The sequence below is a fragment of the Caretta caretta genome, chromosome 13 (genome assembly GCF_965140235.1).
Source record: "Caretta caretta isolate rCarCar2 chromosome 13, rCarCar1.hap1, whole genome shotgun sequence".
Classification (NCBI taxonomy): Eukaryota; Metazoa; Chordata; order Testudines; family Cheloniidae; genus Caretta; species Caretta caretta.
The window spans coordinates 39,278,672-39,300,328 of NC_134218.1; the positions used below are offsets into that span (position 1 = coordinate 39,278,672).

The 21,657-nt window shown below is 51.7% G+C and overlaps 1 protein-coding gene across 1 annotated transcript in view; it reads right to left on the bottom strand.

The window, feature by feature from the left end:
* The window catches only part of LOC125622444 (uncharacterized), a 49,467-nt gene that overhangs the window by 19,490 nt on the left and 8,320 nt on the right, over positions 1-21,657 (bottom strand). Inside the window, exons 6-12 of the mRNA XM_075118537.1 lie at positions 20,160-20,293; positions 19,848-19,927; positions 9,194-9,389; positions 8,401-8,537; positions 5,860-5,949; positions 2,060-2,228; positions 712-829 (exon numbers count right to left, since the gene is read on the bottom strand). Coding sequence (XP_074974638.1) covers positions 712-829; positions 2,060-2,228; positions 5,860-5,949; positions 8,401-8,537; positions 9,194-9,389; positions 19,848-19,927; positions 20,160-20,293 — 924 coding nt within the window. The remainder of the gene's footprint in view (positions 1-711; positions 830-2,059; positions 2,229-5,859; positions 5,950-8,400; positions 8,538-9,193; positions 9,390-19,847; positions 19,928-20,159; positions 20,294-21,657) is intronic.

A 21,657-nucleotide genomic window follows, 5' to 3' on the forward strand; every position in this document is an offset into this window, starting at 1 on the left:
TGCTAGCCCAGCCCTGCCCCGCAGCCCTGCCTGTGCCCCTCACTCCTGACCTGGAGCCCCTGCTAGCCCAGCCCTGCCCCCTGCTAGCCCAGCCCTGCCCCCCACCCAGCTCTGCTGGTTCCCCTCACTCCTGACCTGGAGACCCTGCTAGCCCAGCCCTACCCCCCAGCCGTGCATGTGCCCCTCACTCCTGACCCGCAGCCCCCTGCTAGCCCAGCCCTGGATCCCGCCCAGCCCTGGCTCCCACCCATCTCTGCGGGTGCCCCTCGCACCTGACCAGCAGCCCCTTCTAGCCCAGCTCGGGGCTCCCCTACCCAGCTCTGCCTGTGCCCCTCACTCCCGACCCACAGCCCCCTGCTAGCCCAGCCCTCGGCTATCCCCAGTTCTGCCTGTGACCCTCACTCCCGACCCACAGCACCTGCTAGCTCAGCCCTGCCCGCCCCCCCCCCCAGCTCTGCTAGTGCGCCTCAATCGTAACCTGCAGCCCCTGCTGGCCCAGCCCTGGGCTCGCTCCCTACAGTTCTTTCAAAACTGTTATCCCAGCTTATAGGTGGAGAGTGAGATAAGCACCTCTGTTCCCCTGTTTCTGCAGGGGGCGGGGGGCACAGTCTGGCCTCCCCAGCTTATCCCCATTTATCTCTGATAGGGTTAAAACACCCTCTGCACTCATGTGAGAAGCCAACAGCAGCCACTTTCCTGTAATTTACTCACCATGTTGGGTCGTGGTCCGGCACTGTAGACCGGGGGGTTCTGTCCGGGAGTCCAGCTCTGCTCTGTGGCTGTCGCGTAGCTCTTCTGAGGTATCTTTGCCTGTCAGACATCCCCTCTCCTCCCCCCGCAGAGGGTAGTCAAGATAATTATAGATTGAAAACAAGAGATGATACCCACTGGGGAGCTTTCACTGTTACAGCTGGTGAGAAGGTGTGAAAATTGGACAGGTGGGTGAGCCCAGGGGGCTAAAACCGGGGTGAAAAAACAACATTGGTGTGACTTTCACTTGTGGAAACTTCCCCTTTTCAGCCCACGTTGTTTGTTTGTTTGTTGGTCGGTTTTCCCCAGAGATTCAGCCAGGAAGGTCCCAAAGCTCAGAAAAGATTGAGGCCTCCTGGGGGCTCTTTTTGAGAACCTGCCGTGCGGGAGGGTGAAGAAGACAACTTTAGGGCTGTCCTGGAACTGGGGATAGAACCCAGGAGTCCTGACTCTCAACCACCCAGGATGGATAGATTGATAGTGGGTGTATTTGGGGATAGATAGATGTCCTGTACCTAGGTGCACACAAGTATCATGTCTCCTTCTCGCCACTATTCTTTCTTTTAACGTCTGCTGGCAGTTTGTCTTTATTATACAAAGGGTCTCTTCTGGTCCTTGCTCCTGTGAAGGTGGTGAGAAGTAGTTGGGTGGTTCCTCGCACCATGACTGGTGGTGGAATGTCCACTGCAATTTGACCTGTTTAGAACTCATCAATTCGTGGAGTTTTAGGGCAGAAGAAGGGATCACCGTGATCGGCATGTCCCCCAGCGATTCCTGGCCCAAGCCCCCACTTTCTGGTCGAGCAGAGCAGTTAGAAAGAGAGGCCAAAGCTGGCTTTAAGGACTCTGTGTCATGGAGAGTCCACCAGAATCCAGAAATAAGGACTGTAACCACCAAAATACTGTAAAATTGGGAAAGCCAGCTGGGAGTGAATATTTCATCCTCAGTGAACTTCCCCTGGACTTGTCAGTGTCCCAGAGAGGCAGATTGAAGAGCCCAGAATCTGAGGTGTATGGTTTGAAAGATCTGTTTGCACAGAAGGGCAGGGACCGGAGGAGAAAGCGCGCGTGTTGAGTTATCTCATCCATCCATGACTCATGGAGGGCTCTTCCCTAGCTTTAATGAATGGTCTTGTCATCAAACAGAGGAAGGGACTTCGGGAGCTGGCTTCGGTTCCCAGATCTCCCACAGGCTCCCCCTGTCACCTTGGGGAAGCCACGTCATCTCTCCAGGCCTCAGTTTCCCCATCTGTTCAACAACAGTACTGATGCTCACTTCACACTGGAGAGCTGAGGAGGGCTGGACTCACATTGTGAGGCGCGTGGGGAATATTTCTGCCTTCTAAAGGACCAGAGTCTCCTCTCAGCATCACTTGCACAAAACCAGAGCTAGTCCTCTGGAGTTGCTCCAGGTTTACACTGGAGCAGCCGAGGTCAGAATCCCATTTCTCGTGTTTTTCGTCCATCGCTCCGACACCACTTCACAATGGAAAGTTAAAGGGCGAGAGAAGGTCTGCGACAGGCCCACGGTCCCACAGCAGCTGGGAATAGAACCTCAGAGTCCTGACTCCTTTCCCAGTGAATTGGCCACTGGGCCAGGCAGCCATCAGGCCACAGAGGGAGGTGGATGGACGGATGTAGGTAGATCAGTGGCCGGTTTTCAGAGTTTCCCCTTTTGATGGTTTCTCTCATATTCTCTTTCTTTTTCCAGAGACCCGCACAGCCCCCTCCGTCTTCCCCCTGGTTCCCTGCTGCAGCAAGACCGGCAATGTGCCCCCGGACACCAGCTTGGCCTGCCTCGTAACTGGCTATTTGCCATCACCAGTGGACATCAAGTGGAATTCTGGCCAAGTGACCAAGGGGGTCAAAACTTTCCCAGAGGTGACGATGAGCAATGGGCTCCACACCCAGAGCAGCCTGCTGATCCCCTCCGACAGTTCCCGGCAGGGCGACCCCTACCAGTGCGACGTGACGCATCAAGGCACAGGGAAGACAGTGTCCGGGAAGTTCCCTCAGGAATGTAAGACATGCGGCGGGGGGAGGAGGGGGCAGCCAGGCTGAGATTTTCAAAGCGCCTAGAGGGTCTGGGAGCCAGTTAATCTTAATCCACATCCCGTAGGTGCCTTTGGAAAAATCTCACCCTGCAAGAGTGGGGAAAGTTTGGCCCCGTGTTGAAACACACTGAGCCCTGGTGCTTTGTCATTGCAGAACTCCCGCCCCCAGCGCCCCTCTCCGTGGGCCCTGGAATGAGGCAAACCTCAGGGTGAAATGCACCCCTGGGCAGAGACCTATGTTCCACGAAGGGGGAGATTTTTCAGCCCTGCCTGAAGGATTTAGAAACCCATTTCCCATGGGAATGTGGCATATAAATCCCTTAGGCACCTTGGGAAATCTTAGACACGCAGCTGGTCTGAAAAGGCACCTAAGCCTCATGCTGCCCTTCTGTACAGGGGAAATCTTCGGCTCACTGCCTTACTCCCTCACCCTCACCCAAACCCAAACCCAAACCCAGACCCAGACTCCTCCCACTGGGGGGGTAGAACAAAGCCCATTTGCTGCTTCAGTCCAAAGGCCAGGTTTGTTCACACACAAGGACTCAAAGCAAAACCAGTGGAACTCAGAGCACAGGCTCCCAGCCACCCGGGGCCCCCCCAGCGTTCAGCCGGCTGGATGGGGAGCACACGCCCCCTTTCCCACTAGGTCCCCTTTCCCGCATGGTTCCTAGCCCTCCTGCCTGGTCCGCATCTAGAGATTTCCCCCTCAGGTGCTTTCCTCAGCACTGAGCCAGAAGCTTTCCCTTATATAGACTGCAGCAAGCAGCCCCATGAAACTCCAATTCCCAGCAACCACTGGCCCTAACGGGGCTACACCCCCTTACAAGCTAGCACTCGCTTACACCTCTTTGTCATGGAGCTGTGTGTGTTTCTTGCACTCCGGCTGTTCTCGGGCATCTTTTGAAATGGATACAACCCCAGAGCAGCAAACCTAGGCATTCTGGGGTCAGAACTTGAACGGGTGTAAATCGACTGATCTCCACAGAAGTCAGTTGCCCTGTGTCGAGGAAAAGAAGTTGCCCTGTGTCGAGGAAAAGAAGTTCAACCAAACACAGCTCCAGTTCCAGCTTTGTCCCTGCTGTTTACCAGGGAGAACACACTCCAGCAGCATGTGCAGAAAGAATGTATGGAGGCATTCAGTATTTGCCTAAATGATTTAAGGGCCCTGTTTCCATTTGTTTTAATCCCTTACATGGCTGTGAAGTTAATCCCTAGAGGCTGAATAAAGTACGCAGTGTAAACACAGCACAACAAGGTGGGGTTTTTGCCAGTGCTGGGAGGACTGTAGAGTTAGCACTCTCTCGGGAAGGGGAGTGGGGATCTACAGAGAGTGACGATGGACTGTATTTTCCCCTCTCTCTGCTCTCAGTGTGTGGTTCAGCAATGCCACCCCAGGTTCACCTCCTGGTCCCCACCTGCGAGGACAGCGCCACAGAGAGCCAGCTGGAGCTGGTTTGCCTCCTCCTGAGCTTCAGACCCGGGAAAGCCGACGTGAAATGGCTGGTGAATGGAAAGGAGAGGAGCCCCCCCACCCCAGCCTTTTCCTCTGCAATGGGCACAGATGGCTTCTACATGGGACAGAGCCGCATGACCGTCACCAGGCAGAGCTGGGAGATGGGGGACGTCTACACCTGTCAAGTGACCCACCCAGCAGTGGGAACAGAGCTCTCCATGCACAACGCCAGCAAGTGCTTGGGTGAGGGGCTACGCCTGTGCATGGTGGGGAGGTGGGGTGGAGAGTTACTCAGAAACCAGCCCTGCCTAAGGGTAGGTGGGACTGCACCTAGACCCCAGTGTGATGGGAGACATAGGAGTACCATAGAGAAATTGATACTGTAGGTGGATGGGAAGAGAAAGAGATATAATGGGGGGATGGATGGATGGATGGGGTGGATACTACCAGTGTTCTGATGGGGATGGATGGATGGATAGATTTGATTAGATTAGATTTCAATAGTCTTTTTCTGCCTTTCCACATTATTTATGCTGGTCAATGACATCTCTTTGAATTTCTCAGCCTGCCTCAGAAGTTCACTTGACCCAACCATCTACTTAACCAAACCCTCCTATGAAGACATCATCAAAAATTCTGGTCATGTTACCTGTTTAGTTTTGGGTTATGACTTAGCAGCCAGCAGAATCGCATGCAAAGTGGATGGGCAAGTCAGTCCTGCGGCGAAGACAGAAACTCTCAAGAAGAACAGCAATGGGACCACCAGCCTGGTCAGTTCTCACCCTGTGTCACTGGCCCAATGGGGACAAGGCACCATATTTACCTGCAAAGTGACCACACTCTGTTCTGGAGAACTAACCCAGGACATAACCATGAGCAATACAGGTGAGTAGCCTTGGCATCTCAAAGGGAAAGGCAAACTCCAGTCATTATTAATTGGGATTAGAGGGTGAAACTCACCCCGCACAAGTCCTAGGCAGCCTCTAAGTCCCAGTTAACCCCCCGAGAAGTAGGACTTTAGCGGAGCCCAGGCCCTCAGCAGAGGGGTGTATTGCAGGTATAATTATTATTTCTCCTATGAATCTTTCATTCTCTATCTCTCATTAATTTCCACTTGCACAGTTTCCCCAGTATTCCCTGCTTTATCATTAATTTCCTGATTCTCCAAGAATTTCACTCCCTCTGCTCCCTGGGATCCAGCGATGTGGCTTGTTAGGGACTCTGGTCTGATGTGCATATGTACTTCTTACCTCTGGAAATCAGGCTGGTGCTTGTCGCTGGCATCTAGTCTTTCAGGGATATTTCTGATGAGAATCTCTAAGTCTCCAGTGGAGTTAGGTGCCCAAATCCCATTGAAATACCCAAGGTGTCCAAGTCCCTTAGCCAGCCTTTGAAAAATCTCAGTTGTGTTGAATTTTGCTGTGAGTGTTTGAAGGAGGGAAGAGGCTCCATCTGAGTGAGCAAATGGGTTGGTGACCCAATGTCATGATGATGTATGGTGGAGACTTGGGGTGAAGAGGAGATAATGTGGTTCAAGGTTTGGGGTGAGGGTTTAGATTTGAGACACAGGACTCGCTCAAAGCCCCCTGCCCATCTGCGTTACTGTAAAACCAAGCTGAGGGTAACAATTAGGATGATGATCTCGAAGGGGATGAAGATGATGTCGATGACAATGAAGAAGGAAATGAAGATGCTGAAGGAGAAAAAAAGAAAGAACGTTAGAATGCTGGAGAAGATGAAGATAAGGAGGAAGGAAGTGATTACAAAAACAAGGGAGGGGAAGAAGACGAATATGATGTTGTTAAGTTGTTGCCGTTGAAGGTTGAGGATCTGGAAGTTCACTGTGCATTCTGCGGGGAAGGCTTTGGAGTTCATTTGAGTCTTTGGGTGAAGATCCAGGCTCTTTGAGTTTCAAGGGAGATGATGCTCAAGGGTTGGGTTTTTATTTTGCCTGGTTTTTAGCTTCACACGTACCCTGAACAACTGCCCTCCCTGGCCCATTCACACAGTGATAGCTGCTGGATCTAAGTCCGTAACTTAGACAGACAAACCAAATCTTATTCTTCTCTTGCCCCTCTTCCTTTTCATTTAGGCATCAGTAAGAAGGAGCCCACAGTCACTGTCTCCCAAGCCTACCACGAAGACATCTCCGGGAACAGAGTCTCCTTGACTCTCATCTGCGAAGCTAGTGGCTTCTACCCTGAAGAGATCAGCATGTCATGGTTGAAGAACAACTCCCCGGAACTCAAGCCCAGTTACAACAATGGCCCTGTGTCAGGAAGTGGCACTTTCTCTGCCTACAGCGTCCTGAAGGTTGAGCCAAGTCAAGAACAAGGAAATTACACCTGTGTGGTGCATCACCCGGCCATGGAAGAGCCCAAGAGGGTTGTGGAAAAGGTGTCCCTCGGTAAGTGGGTTCTCAGAGGCAGGTATTAATTTGGGGATGTCCACATGTGTTCTTATCCCGTCCAGCCAATGGCATAAACAACCGCATGACTCCACGTGAACTCTGGTGGGGGGAGGGGGCGTGGCAATGAAGGATTTCTTTCTCCGTTATGATGTCATCTTTGGTGAAACCAAGATTTATTGCAACCTGAGCTGGGTGGGAACCTCCCCTCCACTCCAGTGCAGGAGAGTTTCCTGTATTCCCAAAGCATTATCCAGTCCGAAATGCCCCAAGTAATGGGGATCCCACCCCACCCCTGGAGGAGATGATTCTGCAGCTTCATAGACCCCATCACCACTAACGGAAATGCAGGAAAACTGTCCTAAGTGCAAGAGGGAATTTAAGGGCGGGTGCAGAATGTAATCTCATTGGGCTGTGATTTGGCCAAGACATTGGGATGGACACTCTTGCTCTTGGGGAAAGTTCACGGAAGACTTTCATGGCAGGGAGGTGGTTCACTGAAAAATTTCTTTCCTTCTTAACCATGGATCCCCCTGGGAGTTGTTTGCTCCACACTTGGACATGGATTCCCAAGGTGGTTGATTCACAATTTTGTCCTTATTGTCCCTTTTTATTCCTCAAATTTGTTGCTGACACATTAGGAATGTCTTTATGGATCTGCAGCCATGACAGGCACCCAATTAAAATCTGTTCTCAAGGAAAAGATGAGCTGGGGTGGGGCAGATTCCATATCGGATTCAGAAGCTGACGAATTCATGCAAACAAAGGAGAGAAACCCCTCAGCTCCATTGCCCCACAGTGGGGCTTGGACGTCCATATGAATTTGGAATCCCAGCTCCAGCAGCATCCACTTTAGAAACTAATCTCATGAGTGACACCATGCATATTCTTCACACAACATTCAATAGAGGACATTGTCCCCGGGTGCCAGGATTCCCGTCAGTCTGGGCTTCCCTGCTGAGATTTCTAAAGTGATTCGAGGTCTCCCCTCCTCCATCGGCTTGCGGTGGGAGTTGCGGGACTCATGACCTGAGGAACCTCGGCAGGCCATGGGTGTGCAATATAAATGGCCCTTCTGCCTGTGCAGGGGGTAGGGTTTAGGGAACACAAGTTCCGTCCTGAGCCGTGGGTGCAGTGTGGGGTCTAGTGGTTAGGGCAGGAGGATCTGGGTGCCAGTCATGACCGTGGGCAGGTCATTTGTCCTTTGTACCAGCTGCCATCTCTGGGAAAGAGGAATAACTGTATTGAGCTCAGGTGGGTCATCAAGCTCATGAATTTCTGTCTGGAAGGACCCTGAGTTGAGCAACCAGGGCAGGTCTGTCCCTGGCCATGTTTTCTGCAATGGGGCTTTCTCCCAACAAAGCCGGAGACCTTCAGATTTGCTCCTGACACCGAGAGACCCAAATAAGCATAATTGGACCCAGGAATCCCAATCTCTCTGTTGGTTGGAAAATCTCAGCCATTTTCTCCGCTGCTCCATAAGATGAGGGTCCCGCCCCTTCTACCAGGGAACCCAGTGGCCTATTTCCACCTCCAATGACCCTCAGCCCCTTTCCCAAACAGCCCCTGGGCTTTGCGCCCCTGAGAGAGAGGCACTCAGTTACCACCTCGTGCCTGTTGAAATATTTGCTCAGCCCAGCCCTCAACGCTGCCTCCTGCCCCCCACCAGGTGTCAGCAACTGTAATCGACACCCTCTGGAGGTCTCTCTCCTTCCCCCTTCCCTGGAGGACCTCTACATAGGGCAGAACGCCACCATCAGTTGTTTGGTGAGCAGCATGGAGACCCCCGGAAGCCTGGAGGTCTCCTGGAACCGGGGTAGTGGGGGCCCGTTGGCCGTGGTCTCCAGGGAGGCAGTGCTGCAGGAAGATGGCACCTACAGTGCAACCAGCATCCTGCGGGTGTGCGTGGAGGAGTGGCAGGCGGGGGAGGAGTTCACCTGCACCGTGAAGCACCAAGACATCCCGTCGGCCATTGTCAAGAGCATCCGCAAGAGACACAGTAAGAACTCAGCCTTTCCCCTGTAGGGGGCGCCAGCTGCCATCCGGCTGCAGGCTTGGGAGAGTGGCTGGCTCAGGATGTGGGGAATGGGAGACGGGACCTTCTGTCTCTAGCTGTGAACCGGCTTGAGGTCTTTGGGACTGGGAGTCGCAAATTTGTGGTTGGGATGAAACAGGCAAATTTATGAGACAGAAGGGGACAGAGTCAGGACTCCTGGGTTCTTTTTCTGTCTCTGGGAGGGGAGTGGGTTGTCGTGGGTTAGAATAGGGAGACTGGAAGCCATGAGTCCTGAGTTCTAGCCACTTTTCAGGGAAGGTATTTGGATCTAGTGGGTTAGTGTGGTCTGAACTCCTGGATTGTATCCATGGGTCTGGGTGGGGAGTGGGGGGTCTCGTGGGATATAGCAGGGCGATGAGGGTGGAGGATGGTAGCCAGGACTCCTGCATTCTAATCCTTCACATTAACCCTTTGCTGTTTCTCATGGCAGTGGTTTCCCTCCGGGCCCCTTCTGTCTACATCTCCCCTCCTCACGCTGAGGAGCTGGCTCTCCGGGAATCGGCCACCATCACCTGCCTGGCCTCCGGCTTCCGGCCCAGAGACATCTTGGTGACATGGACCCAGCAGGACCGGCCCGTGCCCCAGGAAGCCTACACCAACATCGGCCCCGTCCGGGAGGCTGGGAAGGAGGAGCGCTACTTCATCTACAGCAAGCTCAATGTCTTGGCATCTGAATGGGAACGGGGGAACACGTACGCCTGCGTGGTGGGGCACGAGGGTCTGCCCATGACCTTCATCCACCGGAGCGTGGACAAAGCCTCCGGTAAACCCACCGCCGTCAATGTTTCTGTGATCTTGTCCGATACTGACATCACCTGCTACTGAGGAGCAGAGCCGCGTGGGCTCCTCACGACATATCTGAGATGGCCAGAGAACCTCGTGGGCTCTGGGATTCCTCTTAGCCTGTGTGTAAAGCTGTGGGAGCTCTGGTGTACAGAGCGTGGCTGTGTGTGGAATATGCCCAAATAAAAATGCAGCATGCTAGAGTTTGTGATGAAGGGTGTGTCTTCTGGCGGAGACTGTCTCTGTGTCTCATCCACCCTTCCTCCCACAATATCTAGATGTATCCCCCCACCTTTCTTTCTTTCTTTCTTTCTTTCTTTCTTTCTTTCTTTCTTTCTTTCTTTCTTTATGGATTGTCTACGTCAATTCATCCTTCCACAGTATCTATCCATCCATCCTACCTTCTGCAGTACCTGTTTCCTTGATTGCACAATGTCCGTCCATCCATGCATGCAAAATTATGCAATATCCTCTCTGCATCCATCCATCCATCCTCATGCAGTGTCATGTTTCTACCTGCCCATCCCTCTGCAGTGAGTTGCTATCTATCCATTATTATTCATGATATTGCAGCTCCTACATCTCCTGACTGATGTCAGGGCCCCATTGCATGGGCCTGTACGAACACACGCAGAGCAAATGTCCTGGAACCAAGGAGCTGATATTTTGGCACAAAGGGATTAAAATTGGGAAGCTAAAAGGGAACGAGACACCCAACTCCCATTCAATTGTGAGTTTATTTCACTGGCACCTAATTTCCTAAGAGTCCTTTAAAGTCCCCAGCCCAAGTGGCTTGTCTCGGGTCACACTGCAGGTCAGTGGGAGAGGTGGGAATAGAGCCCTGATCCCCCATCTCCAAGACTTGTTTCGTAACTATTGCACCTGTCTCACAATGTAGCCCTAGCCACTCTGGCGTGAGATCCCTTAGGAGATGCGTCCTCACTTGACCACATAAGGTTAGAGGCAGAGCGCCCAGGAATTTGGTGTTATGTCTTCAGGGAGATAGGCAGGAGGGTGAGACTGAGTTAGGAGCCTTCATTCCTCCCAGCTCTGTCCCTGGATGTATAAACATGGGGGTGGTGTGCAGGGGAAGTGATTTCACCTCTGTGTACGGGGTTAGGGAGACCAAAACCGGAATACAGCATTCAGTTCTGGAGTCAACACAGAGTGACAGTCAGAAAAGGTAACAATGGTAGGAACCATTAGGAAAGGGACAGATATTAAGGCAGTAAATCTTATAATGCCACTGTATAAATCTATGGTATGCCCACAGCTTGAATACTGCATGAAATTCTGGTCGCCCCATCTCAAGAAAGATGTATTAGAAATGGAGAAGGTACAGAGAAAAGGGACAACATTGATCACGGGGATGGAACAGCTTCCGACTGAGGAGAGACTAGACAGGCTGGGACTTTTCATCTTAGAAAAGAAATGACTAAGGGGGATATGACAGAGGTCTATAAAATCATGGCGGGTGTGGAGAAAGTAAATCAGGAAGTGTTATTTTCCCCTTCACATAATACAAGAACCTGGGGTCACCCAATGAAATTAAATGGCAGCTGGTTTCAAACAAACACAAGAAAGAACTTCTTCACACAACAGAGTCAACATGTGGAAGTAGTTGTCAGGGGATGTTGTGATGGCCCAAAATATAAGTGGGTTGAAAAAGGAAATTAGATAAGTTCCTGGAGGATAAGTCTGCTAAAGTGAATCCATGAGCACAGAGCGGTGTGGCCTAGTGCCCATGGTGAATATATCAGCCCTGAAGTGCAGGACTTTGTTTTCTTGGGGCTAGAGTCAATATGGCAGCCCTTGAGTGTAGGGGAGTGTGGCCTAGCCACCAAAGTGAATAGAGAGGACCTCAAATGCAGGGCAGTGTGGTAATGGCCAAACCCAGGGGCTGTCACCGGAGGGGATGAGGCAAGGGCAGTGGGACACGGGCTCACCTGAGCGCTCATCTAGTCCAGTCCCCTGCACTCATGGCAGGACTAAGTATTATCTAGACCACCCATGACAGGTGTTTGTCTCACCTGCTCTTAAAAATCTCCAGTGATGGAGATTCCACAACCGCGCTAGTCAATTTATGCCAGTGCTTAACCACCCTGACAGGAAGTTTTTTCTAGTGTCCAACCGACACCTCTCTTGCTGCAATTTAAGCCCATTGCTAATTGTCCTACCCTATGAGGTTAAGGAGAGCAATTTTTCTCCCTCCTCCTTGTAAGAACCTTTTATGTTCTTGAAAGCTGTTATCATGTCCCCTCTCAACCTTCTCTTTTCCAGCCTAAACAATCCCAATTTTTAATCCTCCCTGAAAGCTCATGTTTTCTAGACTTCTAATCATTTTTGTTGCTCTTCTCTGACTTTCTCCAATTTGTCCACATCTTTCCTGAAATATGGCACCCAGAACCGGACAGAATACTCCAGTTGAGGCCTAATCAGCACGGAGTAGAGCGGAAGATTGTTCCTTCCCAAGTGGAGTACTTTTCATTTGTCCTTATTGAATTTCATCCTTTTTACTTAGAATCATAGAATCATAGAATATCAGGGTTGGAAGGGACCTCAGGAGGTCATCTAGTCCAACCCCCTGCTCAAAAGCAGGACCCATCCCCAATTAAATCATCCCAGCCAGGGCTTTGTCAAGCCTGACCTTAAAAACTTCTAAGGAAGGAGATTCCACCACCTCCCTAGGCAACGCATTCCAGTGTTTCACCACCCTCCTAGTGAAAAAGTTTTTCCTAATATCCAACCTAAACCTCCCCCACTGCAACTTGAGACCATTACTCCTTGTCCTGTCCTCTTCCACCACTGAGAATAGTCTAGAACCATCCTCTCTGGAACCACCTCTCAGGTAGTTGAAAGCAGCTATCAAATCCCCCCTCATTCTTCTCTTCCGCAGACTAAACAATCCCAGTTCCCTCAGCCTCTCCTCAGAAGTCATGTGTTCCAGACCCCTAATCATTTTTGTTGCCCTTCGCTGGACTCTTTCCAATTTATCCACATCCTTCTTGTAGTGTGGGGCCCAAAACTGGACACAGTACTCCAGATGAGGCCTCACCAATGTCGAATAGAGGGGGACGATCACGTCCCTCGATCTGCTTGCTATGCCCCTACTTATACATCCCAAAATGCCATTGGCCTTCTTGGCAACAAGGGCACACTGCTGACTCATATCCAGCTTCTCGTCCACTGTCACCCCTAGGTCCTTTTCCGCAGAACTGCTGCCTAGCCATTCGGTCCCTAGTCTGTAGCTGTGCATTGGGTTGTTCTGTCCTAAGTGCAGGACCCTGCACTTATCCTTATTGAACCTCATCAGATTTCTTTTGGCCCAATCCTCCAATTTGTCTAGGTCCCTCTGTATCCTATCCCTGCCCTCCAGCGTATCTACCACTCCTCCCAGTTTAGTATCATCCGCAAATTTGCTGAGAGTGCAATCCACACCATCCTCCAGATCATTTATGAAGATATTGAACAAAACCGGCCCCAGGACCGACCCCTGGGGCACTCCACTTGACACCGGCTGCCAACTAGACATGGAGCCATTGGTCATTACCCGTTGAGCCCGACAATCTAGCCAACTTTCTACCCACCTTATAGTGCATTCATCCAGCCCGTACTTCTTTAACTTGCTGACAAGAATACTGTGGGAGACACTGTTAAAAGCTTTGCTAAAGTCAAGAAACAATACATCCACTGCTTTCCCTTCATCCACAGAACCAGTAATCTCATCATAGAAGGCGATTAGATTAGTCAGGCATGACCTTCCCTTGGTGAATCCATGCTGACTGTTCCTGATCACTTTCCTCTCATGTAAGTGCTTCAGGATTGATTCTTTGAGGACCTGCTCCATGATTTTTCCGGGGACTGAGGTGATGCTGACTGGCCTGTAGTTCCCAGGATCCTCCTTCTTCCCTTTTTTAAAGATTGGCACTACATTAGCCTTTTTCCAGTCATCCGGGACTTCCCCCGTTCGCCACGAGTTTTCAAAGATAATGGCCAATGGCTCTGCAATCACAGCCGCCAATTCCTTCAGCACTCTCGGATGCAACTCGTCCGGCCCCATGGACTTGTGCACGTCCAGCTTTTCTAAATAGTCCCTAACCACCTCTTTCTCCACAGAGGGCTGGCCATCTATTCCCCATGTTGTGATGCCCAGCGCAGCAGTCTGGGAGCTGACCTTGTTCGTGAAGACAGAGGCCAAAAAAGCATTGAGTACATTAGCTTTTTCCACATCCTCTGTCACTAGGTTGCCTCCCTCATTCATTAAGGGGCCCACACTTTCCTTGGCTTTCTTCTTATTTAGGCTTAAATAGAGACTGGGAGTGGCTAAGTCATTATGCAAGGTAGCCTGTTTCTTCTTGTTTTTTCCTACCCCCCCCCCCCAGATGTTCTAGTTTAACTTGGATTTAAACTTGGAGAGTGGTCAGTTTAGATGAGCTATTACCAGCAGGAGAGTGAGTTTGTGTGTGTATGGGGGTGGGGGGGATGTGAGAAAACCTTGATCTATGCAGGAAATAGCCCTACTTGATTATGTAAAGAGTTGTCACTTTGGATGGGCTAGCACCAGCAGGAGAGTGAATTTGTGTGGGGGGTGGAGGGTGAGAAAACCTGGATTTGTGCTGGAAATGGCCCACCTGTTGATCACTTTAGATAAGCTATTACCAGCAGGACAGTGGGGTGGGAGGAGGTATTGTTTCATATTCTCTGTGTGTATATAAAGTCTGCTGCAGTTTCCACGGTAAACATCTGATGAAGTGAGCTGTAGCTCACGAAAGCTCATGCTCAAATAAATTGGTTAGTCTCTAAGGTGCCACAAGTACTCCTTTTCTTTTAACATACCTGAAGAAACCCTTCTTGTTACTCTTAACATCTCTCGCTAGCTGCAGCTTCAGGTGCGATTTGGCCCTCCTAATTTCATTCCTACATGCCCGAGCAATATTTTTATACTCCTCCCTGGTCATATGTCCAGCCTTCCACTTCTTGTAAGCCTCTTTTTTATGCTTAAGATCCGCTAGGATTTCACCGTTAAGCCAAGCTGGTCGCCTGCCATATTTACTATTCTTTCGACACATCGGGATGGTTTGTCCCTGTAACCTCAACAGGGATTCCTTGAAATACAGCCAGCTCTCCTGGACTCCTTTCCCCTTCATGTTAGTCCCCCAGGGGATCCTACCCATCCGTTCCCTGAGGGAGTCGAAGTCTGCTTTCCTGAAGTCCAGGGTCCATATCCTGCTGCTTACCTTTCTTCCCTGTGTCAGGATCCTGAACTCAACCAACTCATGGTCACTGCCTCCCAGATTCCCATCCACTTTTGCTTCCCCCACTAATTCTTCCCAGTTTGTGAGCAGCAGGTCAAGAAAAGCTCCCCCCCAGTTGGCTCCTCTAGCACTTGCGCCAGGAAATTGTCCCCTACGCTTTCCAAAAACGTCCTGGATTGTCTATGCACCGCTGTATTACTCTCCCAGCATATATCAGGAAAATTAAAGTCACCCATGAGAACCAGGGCGTGCGATCTAGTAGCTTCTGCAAGTTGCTGGAAGAAAGCCTCATCCACCTCATCCCCCTGGTCCAGTGGTCTATAGCAGACTCCCACCACTACTTCACTCTCGTTGCTCACACTTCTAAACTTAATCCAGAGACACTCAGGTTTTTCTGCAGTTTCGTACCGGAGCTCTGAGCAGTCATACTGCTCCCTTACATACAGTGCTACTCCCCCACCTTTTCTGCCCTGCCTGTCCTTCCTGAACTTCAGAACATTTCTCCACTTTGTCCAGATCATTTTGAATTTTAATCCTAACCTCCAAAGCACTTGCAACCCCTCCCAGCTTGGTATCGTCCACAAACTTTATAAGTGTGTTCTCTATGCCATTATCTAAATCATTGATGTCATGTTAGATGAAGATATTGAACAGAACTGGTCCCAGAACTGATCCCTGTGGGACCCCACTCATTATTCCCTTCCATCATGACTGTGAACCACTGATAACTACATTCTGGGAACGGTTTTGCAACCAGTTATACACCCACCTCATTGTAGTTCCATCTAGTCTGCATTTACCTAGTTTTTTTATGAGAAGGTCCCATGAGACTGTACCAAAAGCCTTCCTAAAGTCAAGATATACCATGTCTATCGCTTCTGCCCTATCCACAAGGCTTGTTCCCCATCAAAAAAAGCTATCAGGTTGGTTTGACACGATTTGTTCTTGACAAATGCATGCTGTTACTTATCACCTTATTTTCTTCTACATGTTTGCAAATTGATTGCTTAATTATTTGCTCCATTATCTTTCTGGGTACAGAAGTTAAGCTGATTGGTCTGTCATTCCCCAGGTTGTCCTTATTTCCATTTTTATAGATGGGCACTAGATTTGCCCTTTTCCAGTCTTCTGCAATCTCCTCCAACTTCCATGACTTTTGAAAGATAATGGCTAATGGCTCTGATATCTCCTCAGTCAGTTCCTCGAGTATTTTAGGATGTGTTTCATCCGGCCCTGGTGACTTGAAGACATCTAACATGACTAAGTAATTTTTAACTTGTTCTTTCCCTATTTTAGCCTCTGATCCTACCTCATTTTCACTGGCATTCACTACGTTAGACGTCCAATCGGCACCAACCTTGTTGGTGAAAACGGAAACACAGAGGTCATTAAGCACCTCTGCCATTTCCGCATTGTCTGTTATTGCTTTCCTCCCCTGATTGCAACATGCTGACCTTAGACGGGTGGGAGATACCACTCCCTCCACCTCCCTGGGTCACTTGCTACCTGGCTTCCTGAAGCTGCAGTCCATATCACGTTGGGGTCTGCGAACTCCTCGGAGCAGGTATTTCCCTGGGACTCCGACTGCAGCTGGTCAGCTGAAGGCAAGAGGTCCCAGGTCTGTGTCTCGAGATGTCCACCTTCCACAGGCAAGGGCTGTAATGGCTCCTGGGTTGGAGCCTCGACCAAGTGTCCTTCCTCCTTGGCGGTCAGTGCAGAGTGAGCTGGCCTGCTCTTCTTCCTACCAGCACAGCATTTGGAGCTTGCTTAGCATGGTGTGAGGTGAAGGACTTCCTCCACCCCTAGGTTGTGATTAACCCTTTCCTGGCTAGTGCGGGTATGCACACCCTGCCACAGGCACAAAATCTGGAAGGGCAGCATTGGAATGAACTGGCATTGGCTGGGAAGATGCCGCTGTGTGCATGGCCTCATTGAGCTATGAATTGGCAGGTCTCAGCCCAGCTCTGTTGCTGGCCTGGGGAGGGGAATCGCATGCTCGGGGTGGCTGGGGTGTGTAAAGGAGCCAAAGGGAGTGAAATTTAATGGAAGTTGGGGCTGAAATCCCTGAGGCTGCTGTGAGAATTGCAGCCTGTGACGGGGGGGTCTCCCCCTGCAGCCTGCCCGGTCTCCCCTGGCAGGGACCCTCTGTCTCTGGCCCTGGATGGGGATCTCCTGCCCAGAGCCCAGATCGGAGCTCCCCGCTGTGCCCACTCAGCTCCCTGGGTTAACGAAGAGGCCTCTCTAACCGGCACGTTTGTCTCATCCCCAGCTCCTCACTGCCTAGTGGAGGACCAAGGCATCCCTGTTGAAGGAGGAGAGGAGGAATCTGACGGTCTCTGGACACCTGTTGCCTTCATTGCTCTCTTCCTGCTCAGCCTGTTGTACAGCACCGGCGTCACGCTGCTTAAGGTAAGAGCAACAGCTACCTTCATGGTCCCGCGTCACCGCTGAGAGCAACAACCCGTGCTCAAGAATCGATCCCACGCCATCAGCATGCAGCCAGCCGCCATCACCATCACCATCACCACCCATAGTCAGTGATTGTCAGAGGCCAGAGCCAAGGGCGAGAGCCACAGTCAGGAATTGGAGCCCAGGGTTAGGCGCATGGCTGGACCCAGACGGGAAGAAGGCAGGAGCTGGGCTGGACCCAGATGGGAAGAAGGCAGGTGCAGGGCTGGAACAAGCAGTCACAGCTGCTATCGCAGCCCTGGGGAAATTCTTTGGGCAGCTGCTTAACTTCTGCTGGGCTCATGAACCGGGCTGCTGACTCCGCCAAGCAATCAGGGGGGAGCCAATCAGGCAGCCGGCTCCAGGCCAGGTGCGCACGTCAGGTTGCCTGGGACTGGCTCTGCTGCCAGCCCTGATTCCTGACAGTGACCAGCGATCAATGAGAGAGAATCAGGAGCGATTACTTATTAATAATCCACCACCCGTCATCACTAATGAATGTGCTGCCATCAAGGTTAATGCACCAGTGATCAATACATGAGAATCAACAGTCTATTATCAATTCCAATTATTTATCACTGAGAAATCAATAATCACGGATTGGCTATCCCTGGTCAGTACCTAGTGATCTGTACTTAATGCTGAATAGCCATTAATCTGCAATTAATTATCAATAATCAACACTCACAGATCAGTAATTAATGTTAAAGAATCGAGGATCAAGCATCAATAAGCTGCTAATAATTATCAATTGATAAGAATCACTTGTCAATAATCAGGAATTAATGATCAATGACCAAAAATGAATGATCCCTAATTAAGAAGCAAGAGGAAATGTTCCAAGAGCAAGGCTCAATGAGCGTCAATCAATAAGCACTCAGCTGTGATCACTAAGGATCAGTGGTCGGGCCCAGAAGCACAAAGGGCCAGAGGTGCCCGTGAAGCCGGTTCTGTGCCGGGCCGCGTTGCAATGGGGCTGGTACCAGAAGCAGGGAGAATCGGCGGAGGCAGCTGCGGCTCCCCAGGGACTTGGTGTGCGGCACCCGCTGGGCAGTGGCCGTTCCCTGAGGCGGTTTGACAAGGCTGGTGTCTCTGTCTGGAAGATGAGCTGCAGCTGAACCCAGACATCCTGGCAGGACGCAGGCATGGCTGGGCGAGGCTAGATGGTCCCAAGGGTCCCTTCTGGCCTTGCTCTCCCAGCCGAGGATGCTGCCCGTGAGCGGCACCGGCTGAACCCCTCTGCTCTCTGTGTCCCACAGGTGCGGTGAGTGCCCGGCTCCGGGCTCCTAGGAGGGGACAGCACTGCTTCGTCCTCTTCATTCCCTCCCTCCATCTTCAGCCCTCCCGGGCTCCGGCCCCCTCTCCGGACACCGGGAGGCACCATGTTCCACGGCAGCGCGGAGGGCGTGACAACGGCTGCTGAAGGGTCTGAGCTCCGCAGAACCCAGAGCAGGGAGGGCAGAATCTTTCTCCGGACATCCCAGTGGGGCAGCCCACGCTGGAGCTTGAGCTCAGCCCCGTGCCCCTCAATCCTCCACCCCCATCCCACGGCAGGGACTGGATTTCCTTGTGTGTCTGTGTGTGCAGGGCTGTAGTGTCCTGAGGGCTGGTCAACGTGGACTCTGGCGAGGGAGAAGAGTCTCATTTGATCCATCGTTTAACTTGCAACTTACACGGGAATTGTGAGATTGATCGAAAATAAAAGAAGTTAAGAATTGGTGGCTGCATTTCAGGGTGGTTTGGGGGATTTAACCAAGGAGAACGGTACCCACTGTATGTCCCAGCCCCGTCTACGCATCTATCTATCTATCCCAGCTCTATCTACGCATCCGTCCATTCTCAGACATGCACAAAACTCTCTTTCTTTCTTTCTTGGCTGATCAGTGGTATTCCCTGCCCCAGAGATCTCCCCTTAGTGCCCCTCAGTCCCAGCTCTCTGGGTTCGTAGCTAGGCCCCCATCTCCCATTGGGGCCAGTGCAGCGGGCATCCTTCATTTTATTCTCCATGCCGGGAGGCGCCCCCTACAGACACGACATGACCCTCTGGAGGGTGTCCGGGGTCCCTGAAAGTCGGGGATGGAGCTTGTGAATGAGATGGAGCCTGATTTGTATATTTATTTATTTATTTATTTATTGTCACTCAGTGCACACAACAAAAGTCACACCCACACACACACCACACACAAAAATCCCAATGAAGAGCTAAATATGCAACATACAGCACGACAGACACAACTCTGGCTATGGTCCTGCCCCAGGGCGGGGGGCTGGCTGGCGCAGGGGGTGGGGAAGGGGATATGGGGCCTTTCCGCTCTAGGGGGTGCTGGCTCTGATCCAGTCCTAGAGCAGGGGGCTGTTGGGCTCAGGAAGGTGGGAAGTGGGACTCGGGTTGTTTCCTCTCTAGGGGCGCTGGTTCCCTGCATGGTACGAGTTGTCCGGTCTCAGCCCAGCTCCCAGCGGGGCAGCGTCCCCAGTGGCTGAGGGCGGATTAGGCCATGTGGGGTGAGCTCCTCGCTCCCCCAGGGGGTCTCCCAGAGGCACAGCAGTGGTGGGGGGCAGCTGTGGGACTCAGGGTGGTGTCACCAATAGAGCCGGGAGTCCCGGCCCCTTGTCTCCGGGCGGATGGGGGCAGCGGCCCCTACACCACGCGCTGGACAGCGTTCTTGTACTCGGGGCCCCTCGCACGCCTCAGCTGCACCACGGTGGAGAACAGCCACTTCACCTGCAGGGCGGCAGAGGGAGCAGGGGTGAGAGGGGTCAGCGCTGGGGGAGCTGCTCGGTCTGTCTGTCTGTGTCATCCCTTCCTACTTTTATGTCTGCGTCTCATTCACTCAGTCTCTCTTATTCACCTATTTGTCTTTCTCTTTCCTTCTTCTGTTCTTTCTTTCCCTTCCAAGCTGCCCTCTACTGAGCTAAACTCGTTCATTCCTTCGTTCCTATGTTCTCTCTCTCACCTTGAACAGGGTCACGGTGGCACTGTAGCAGACGCTCAAGAGGAAGAGGGTTATAAAGACTGAGAGGCTGGACCAGAGGCCATCAAGCTCTTCATCTCCGTCATCGCTGCAAAACTCACCCGACATGATCATCTCTGTTGGGGGGAGAGAAAGAGACATCAACTCCGACTCAGCCACTGTGACAGAGAGAGCTCGGACTCTGCATCCAACATCAACCCGCCTATCCCCTTCTCATCCTTCCATCCCTCCACCATTCCCTCTCTAGACATATCCAGCCATCCTAAACCACACACCCCTCCACCCATCCATCTCTAGACCGACCCCGCCATCCATCCATCCATCCATCCCTAGCGATGTCCTGCCCACCTATCTGTGTTAAGATACAACCATCCATCCATCCCTCCATACACTCCCATACAGCCCTCACCCGACCCATCCATGACCACACACCCCTCCCCCATCCATCTCTAGATACAACCATCCATCCATCCCCACCCACCCCCTACCTATCCATCTCTAGATACAACCATCCGTCCATCTCTAGATGCAACCATCCATCCATGACCACACACCCCTCCACCCATCCATCTCTAGAAACAACCATCCATCCATCCATCCCCACCCACCCCTCTAGCCATCCATTTCCAGATACAACCATCCATCCATCTTTAGATGCAACCATCCATTCATGACCACTCACCCCTCCACCCATCCATCTCTAGATACAACCATCCATCCATCCCCACCCACCCTCTACCTATCCATCTCTAGATACAACCATCCGTCCATCTCTAGATGCAACCATCCATCCATGACCACACACCCCGCCACCCATTCATCTCTAGAAACAACCATCCATCCATCCATCCATCCCCACCCACCCCTCCACCCATCCATCCATGACCACACATGCCTCCACCCATCCATCCCTATACACAACTGTCCATTCATCCAACCATGCATTCCACACATCTTCACTCACTCTCTCCGTTTGCACACATTCTCCATCCCTCCATTCCCACAAGCGAGGTGGCTCAGGATCCCTCAGAATGTGTGTGAGGTGCTGGGATGCAGCAGCGATGGGGGAGCCCCCTAAAGACCAGGATGGATGGATTTCATGTGTGTTCCTCTATGACGCTGATCCCAATGTACCTAACACTCAGGAGTTGCTTCAGATGGAACACAGCCGCCTCTGGGGCTGTTTATTTAGGGCTCCCTTGGGTGGCACTGGGATGGTGGCATCTGGTGGCTGTTCATAGGGGGCTCTCTCGGCCGGCACAGAGATGTGGCCCCCTTTGGTGTGGGACACAGGGGCTGTTTAGATAGGGACCCCTTGTCCAAATGCCAAGCTGTAGCTGACATGGGGGCTGCGGAACAGTGTCGCTTTGAGGAACAGAGCCATGAGTAATTTAATGGTGGGGAGGCTCAGGATCTCTCAGAGGAAAGATGGTGCCCCCTGCAGGATGGCGCCCCCTAGCACAGCAGTGGGGGCATTGAG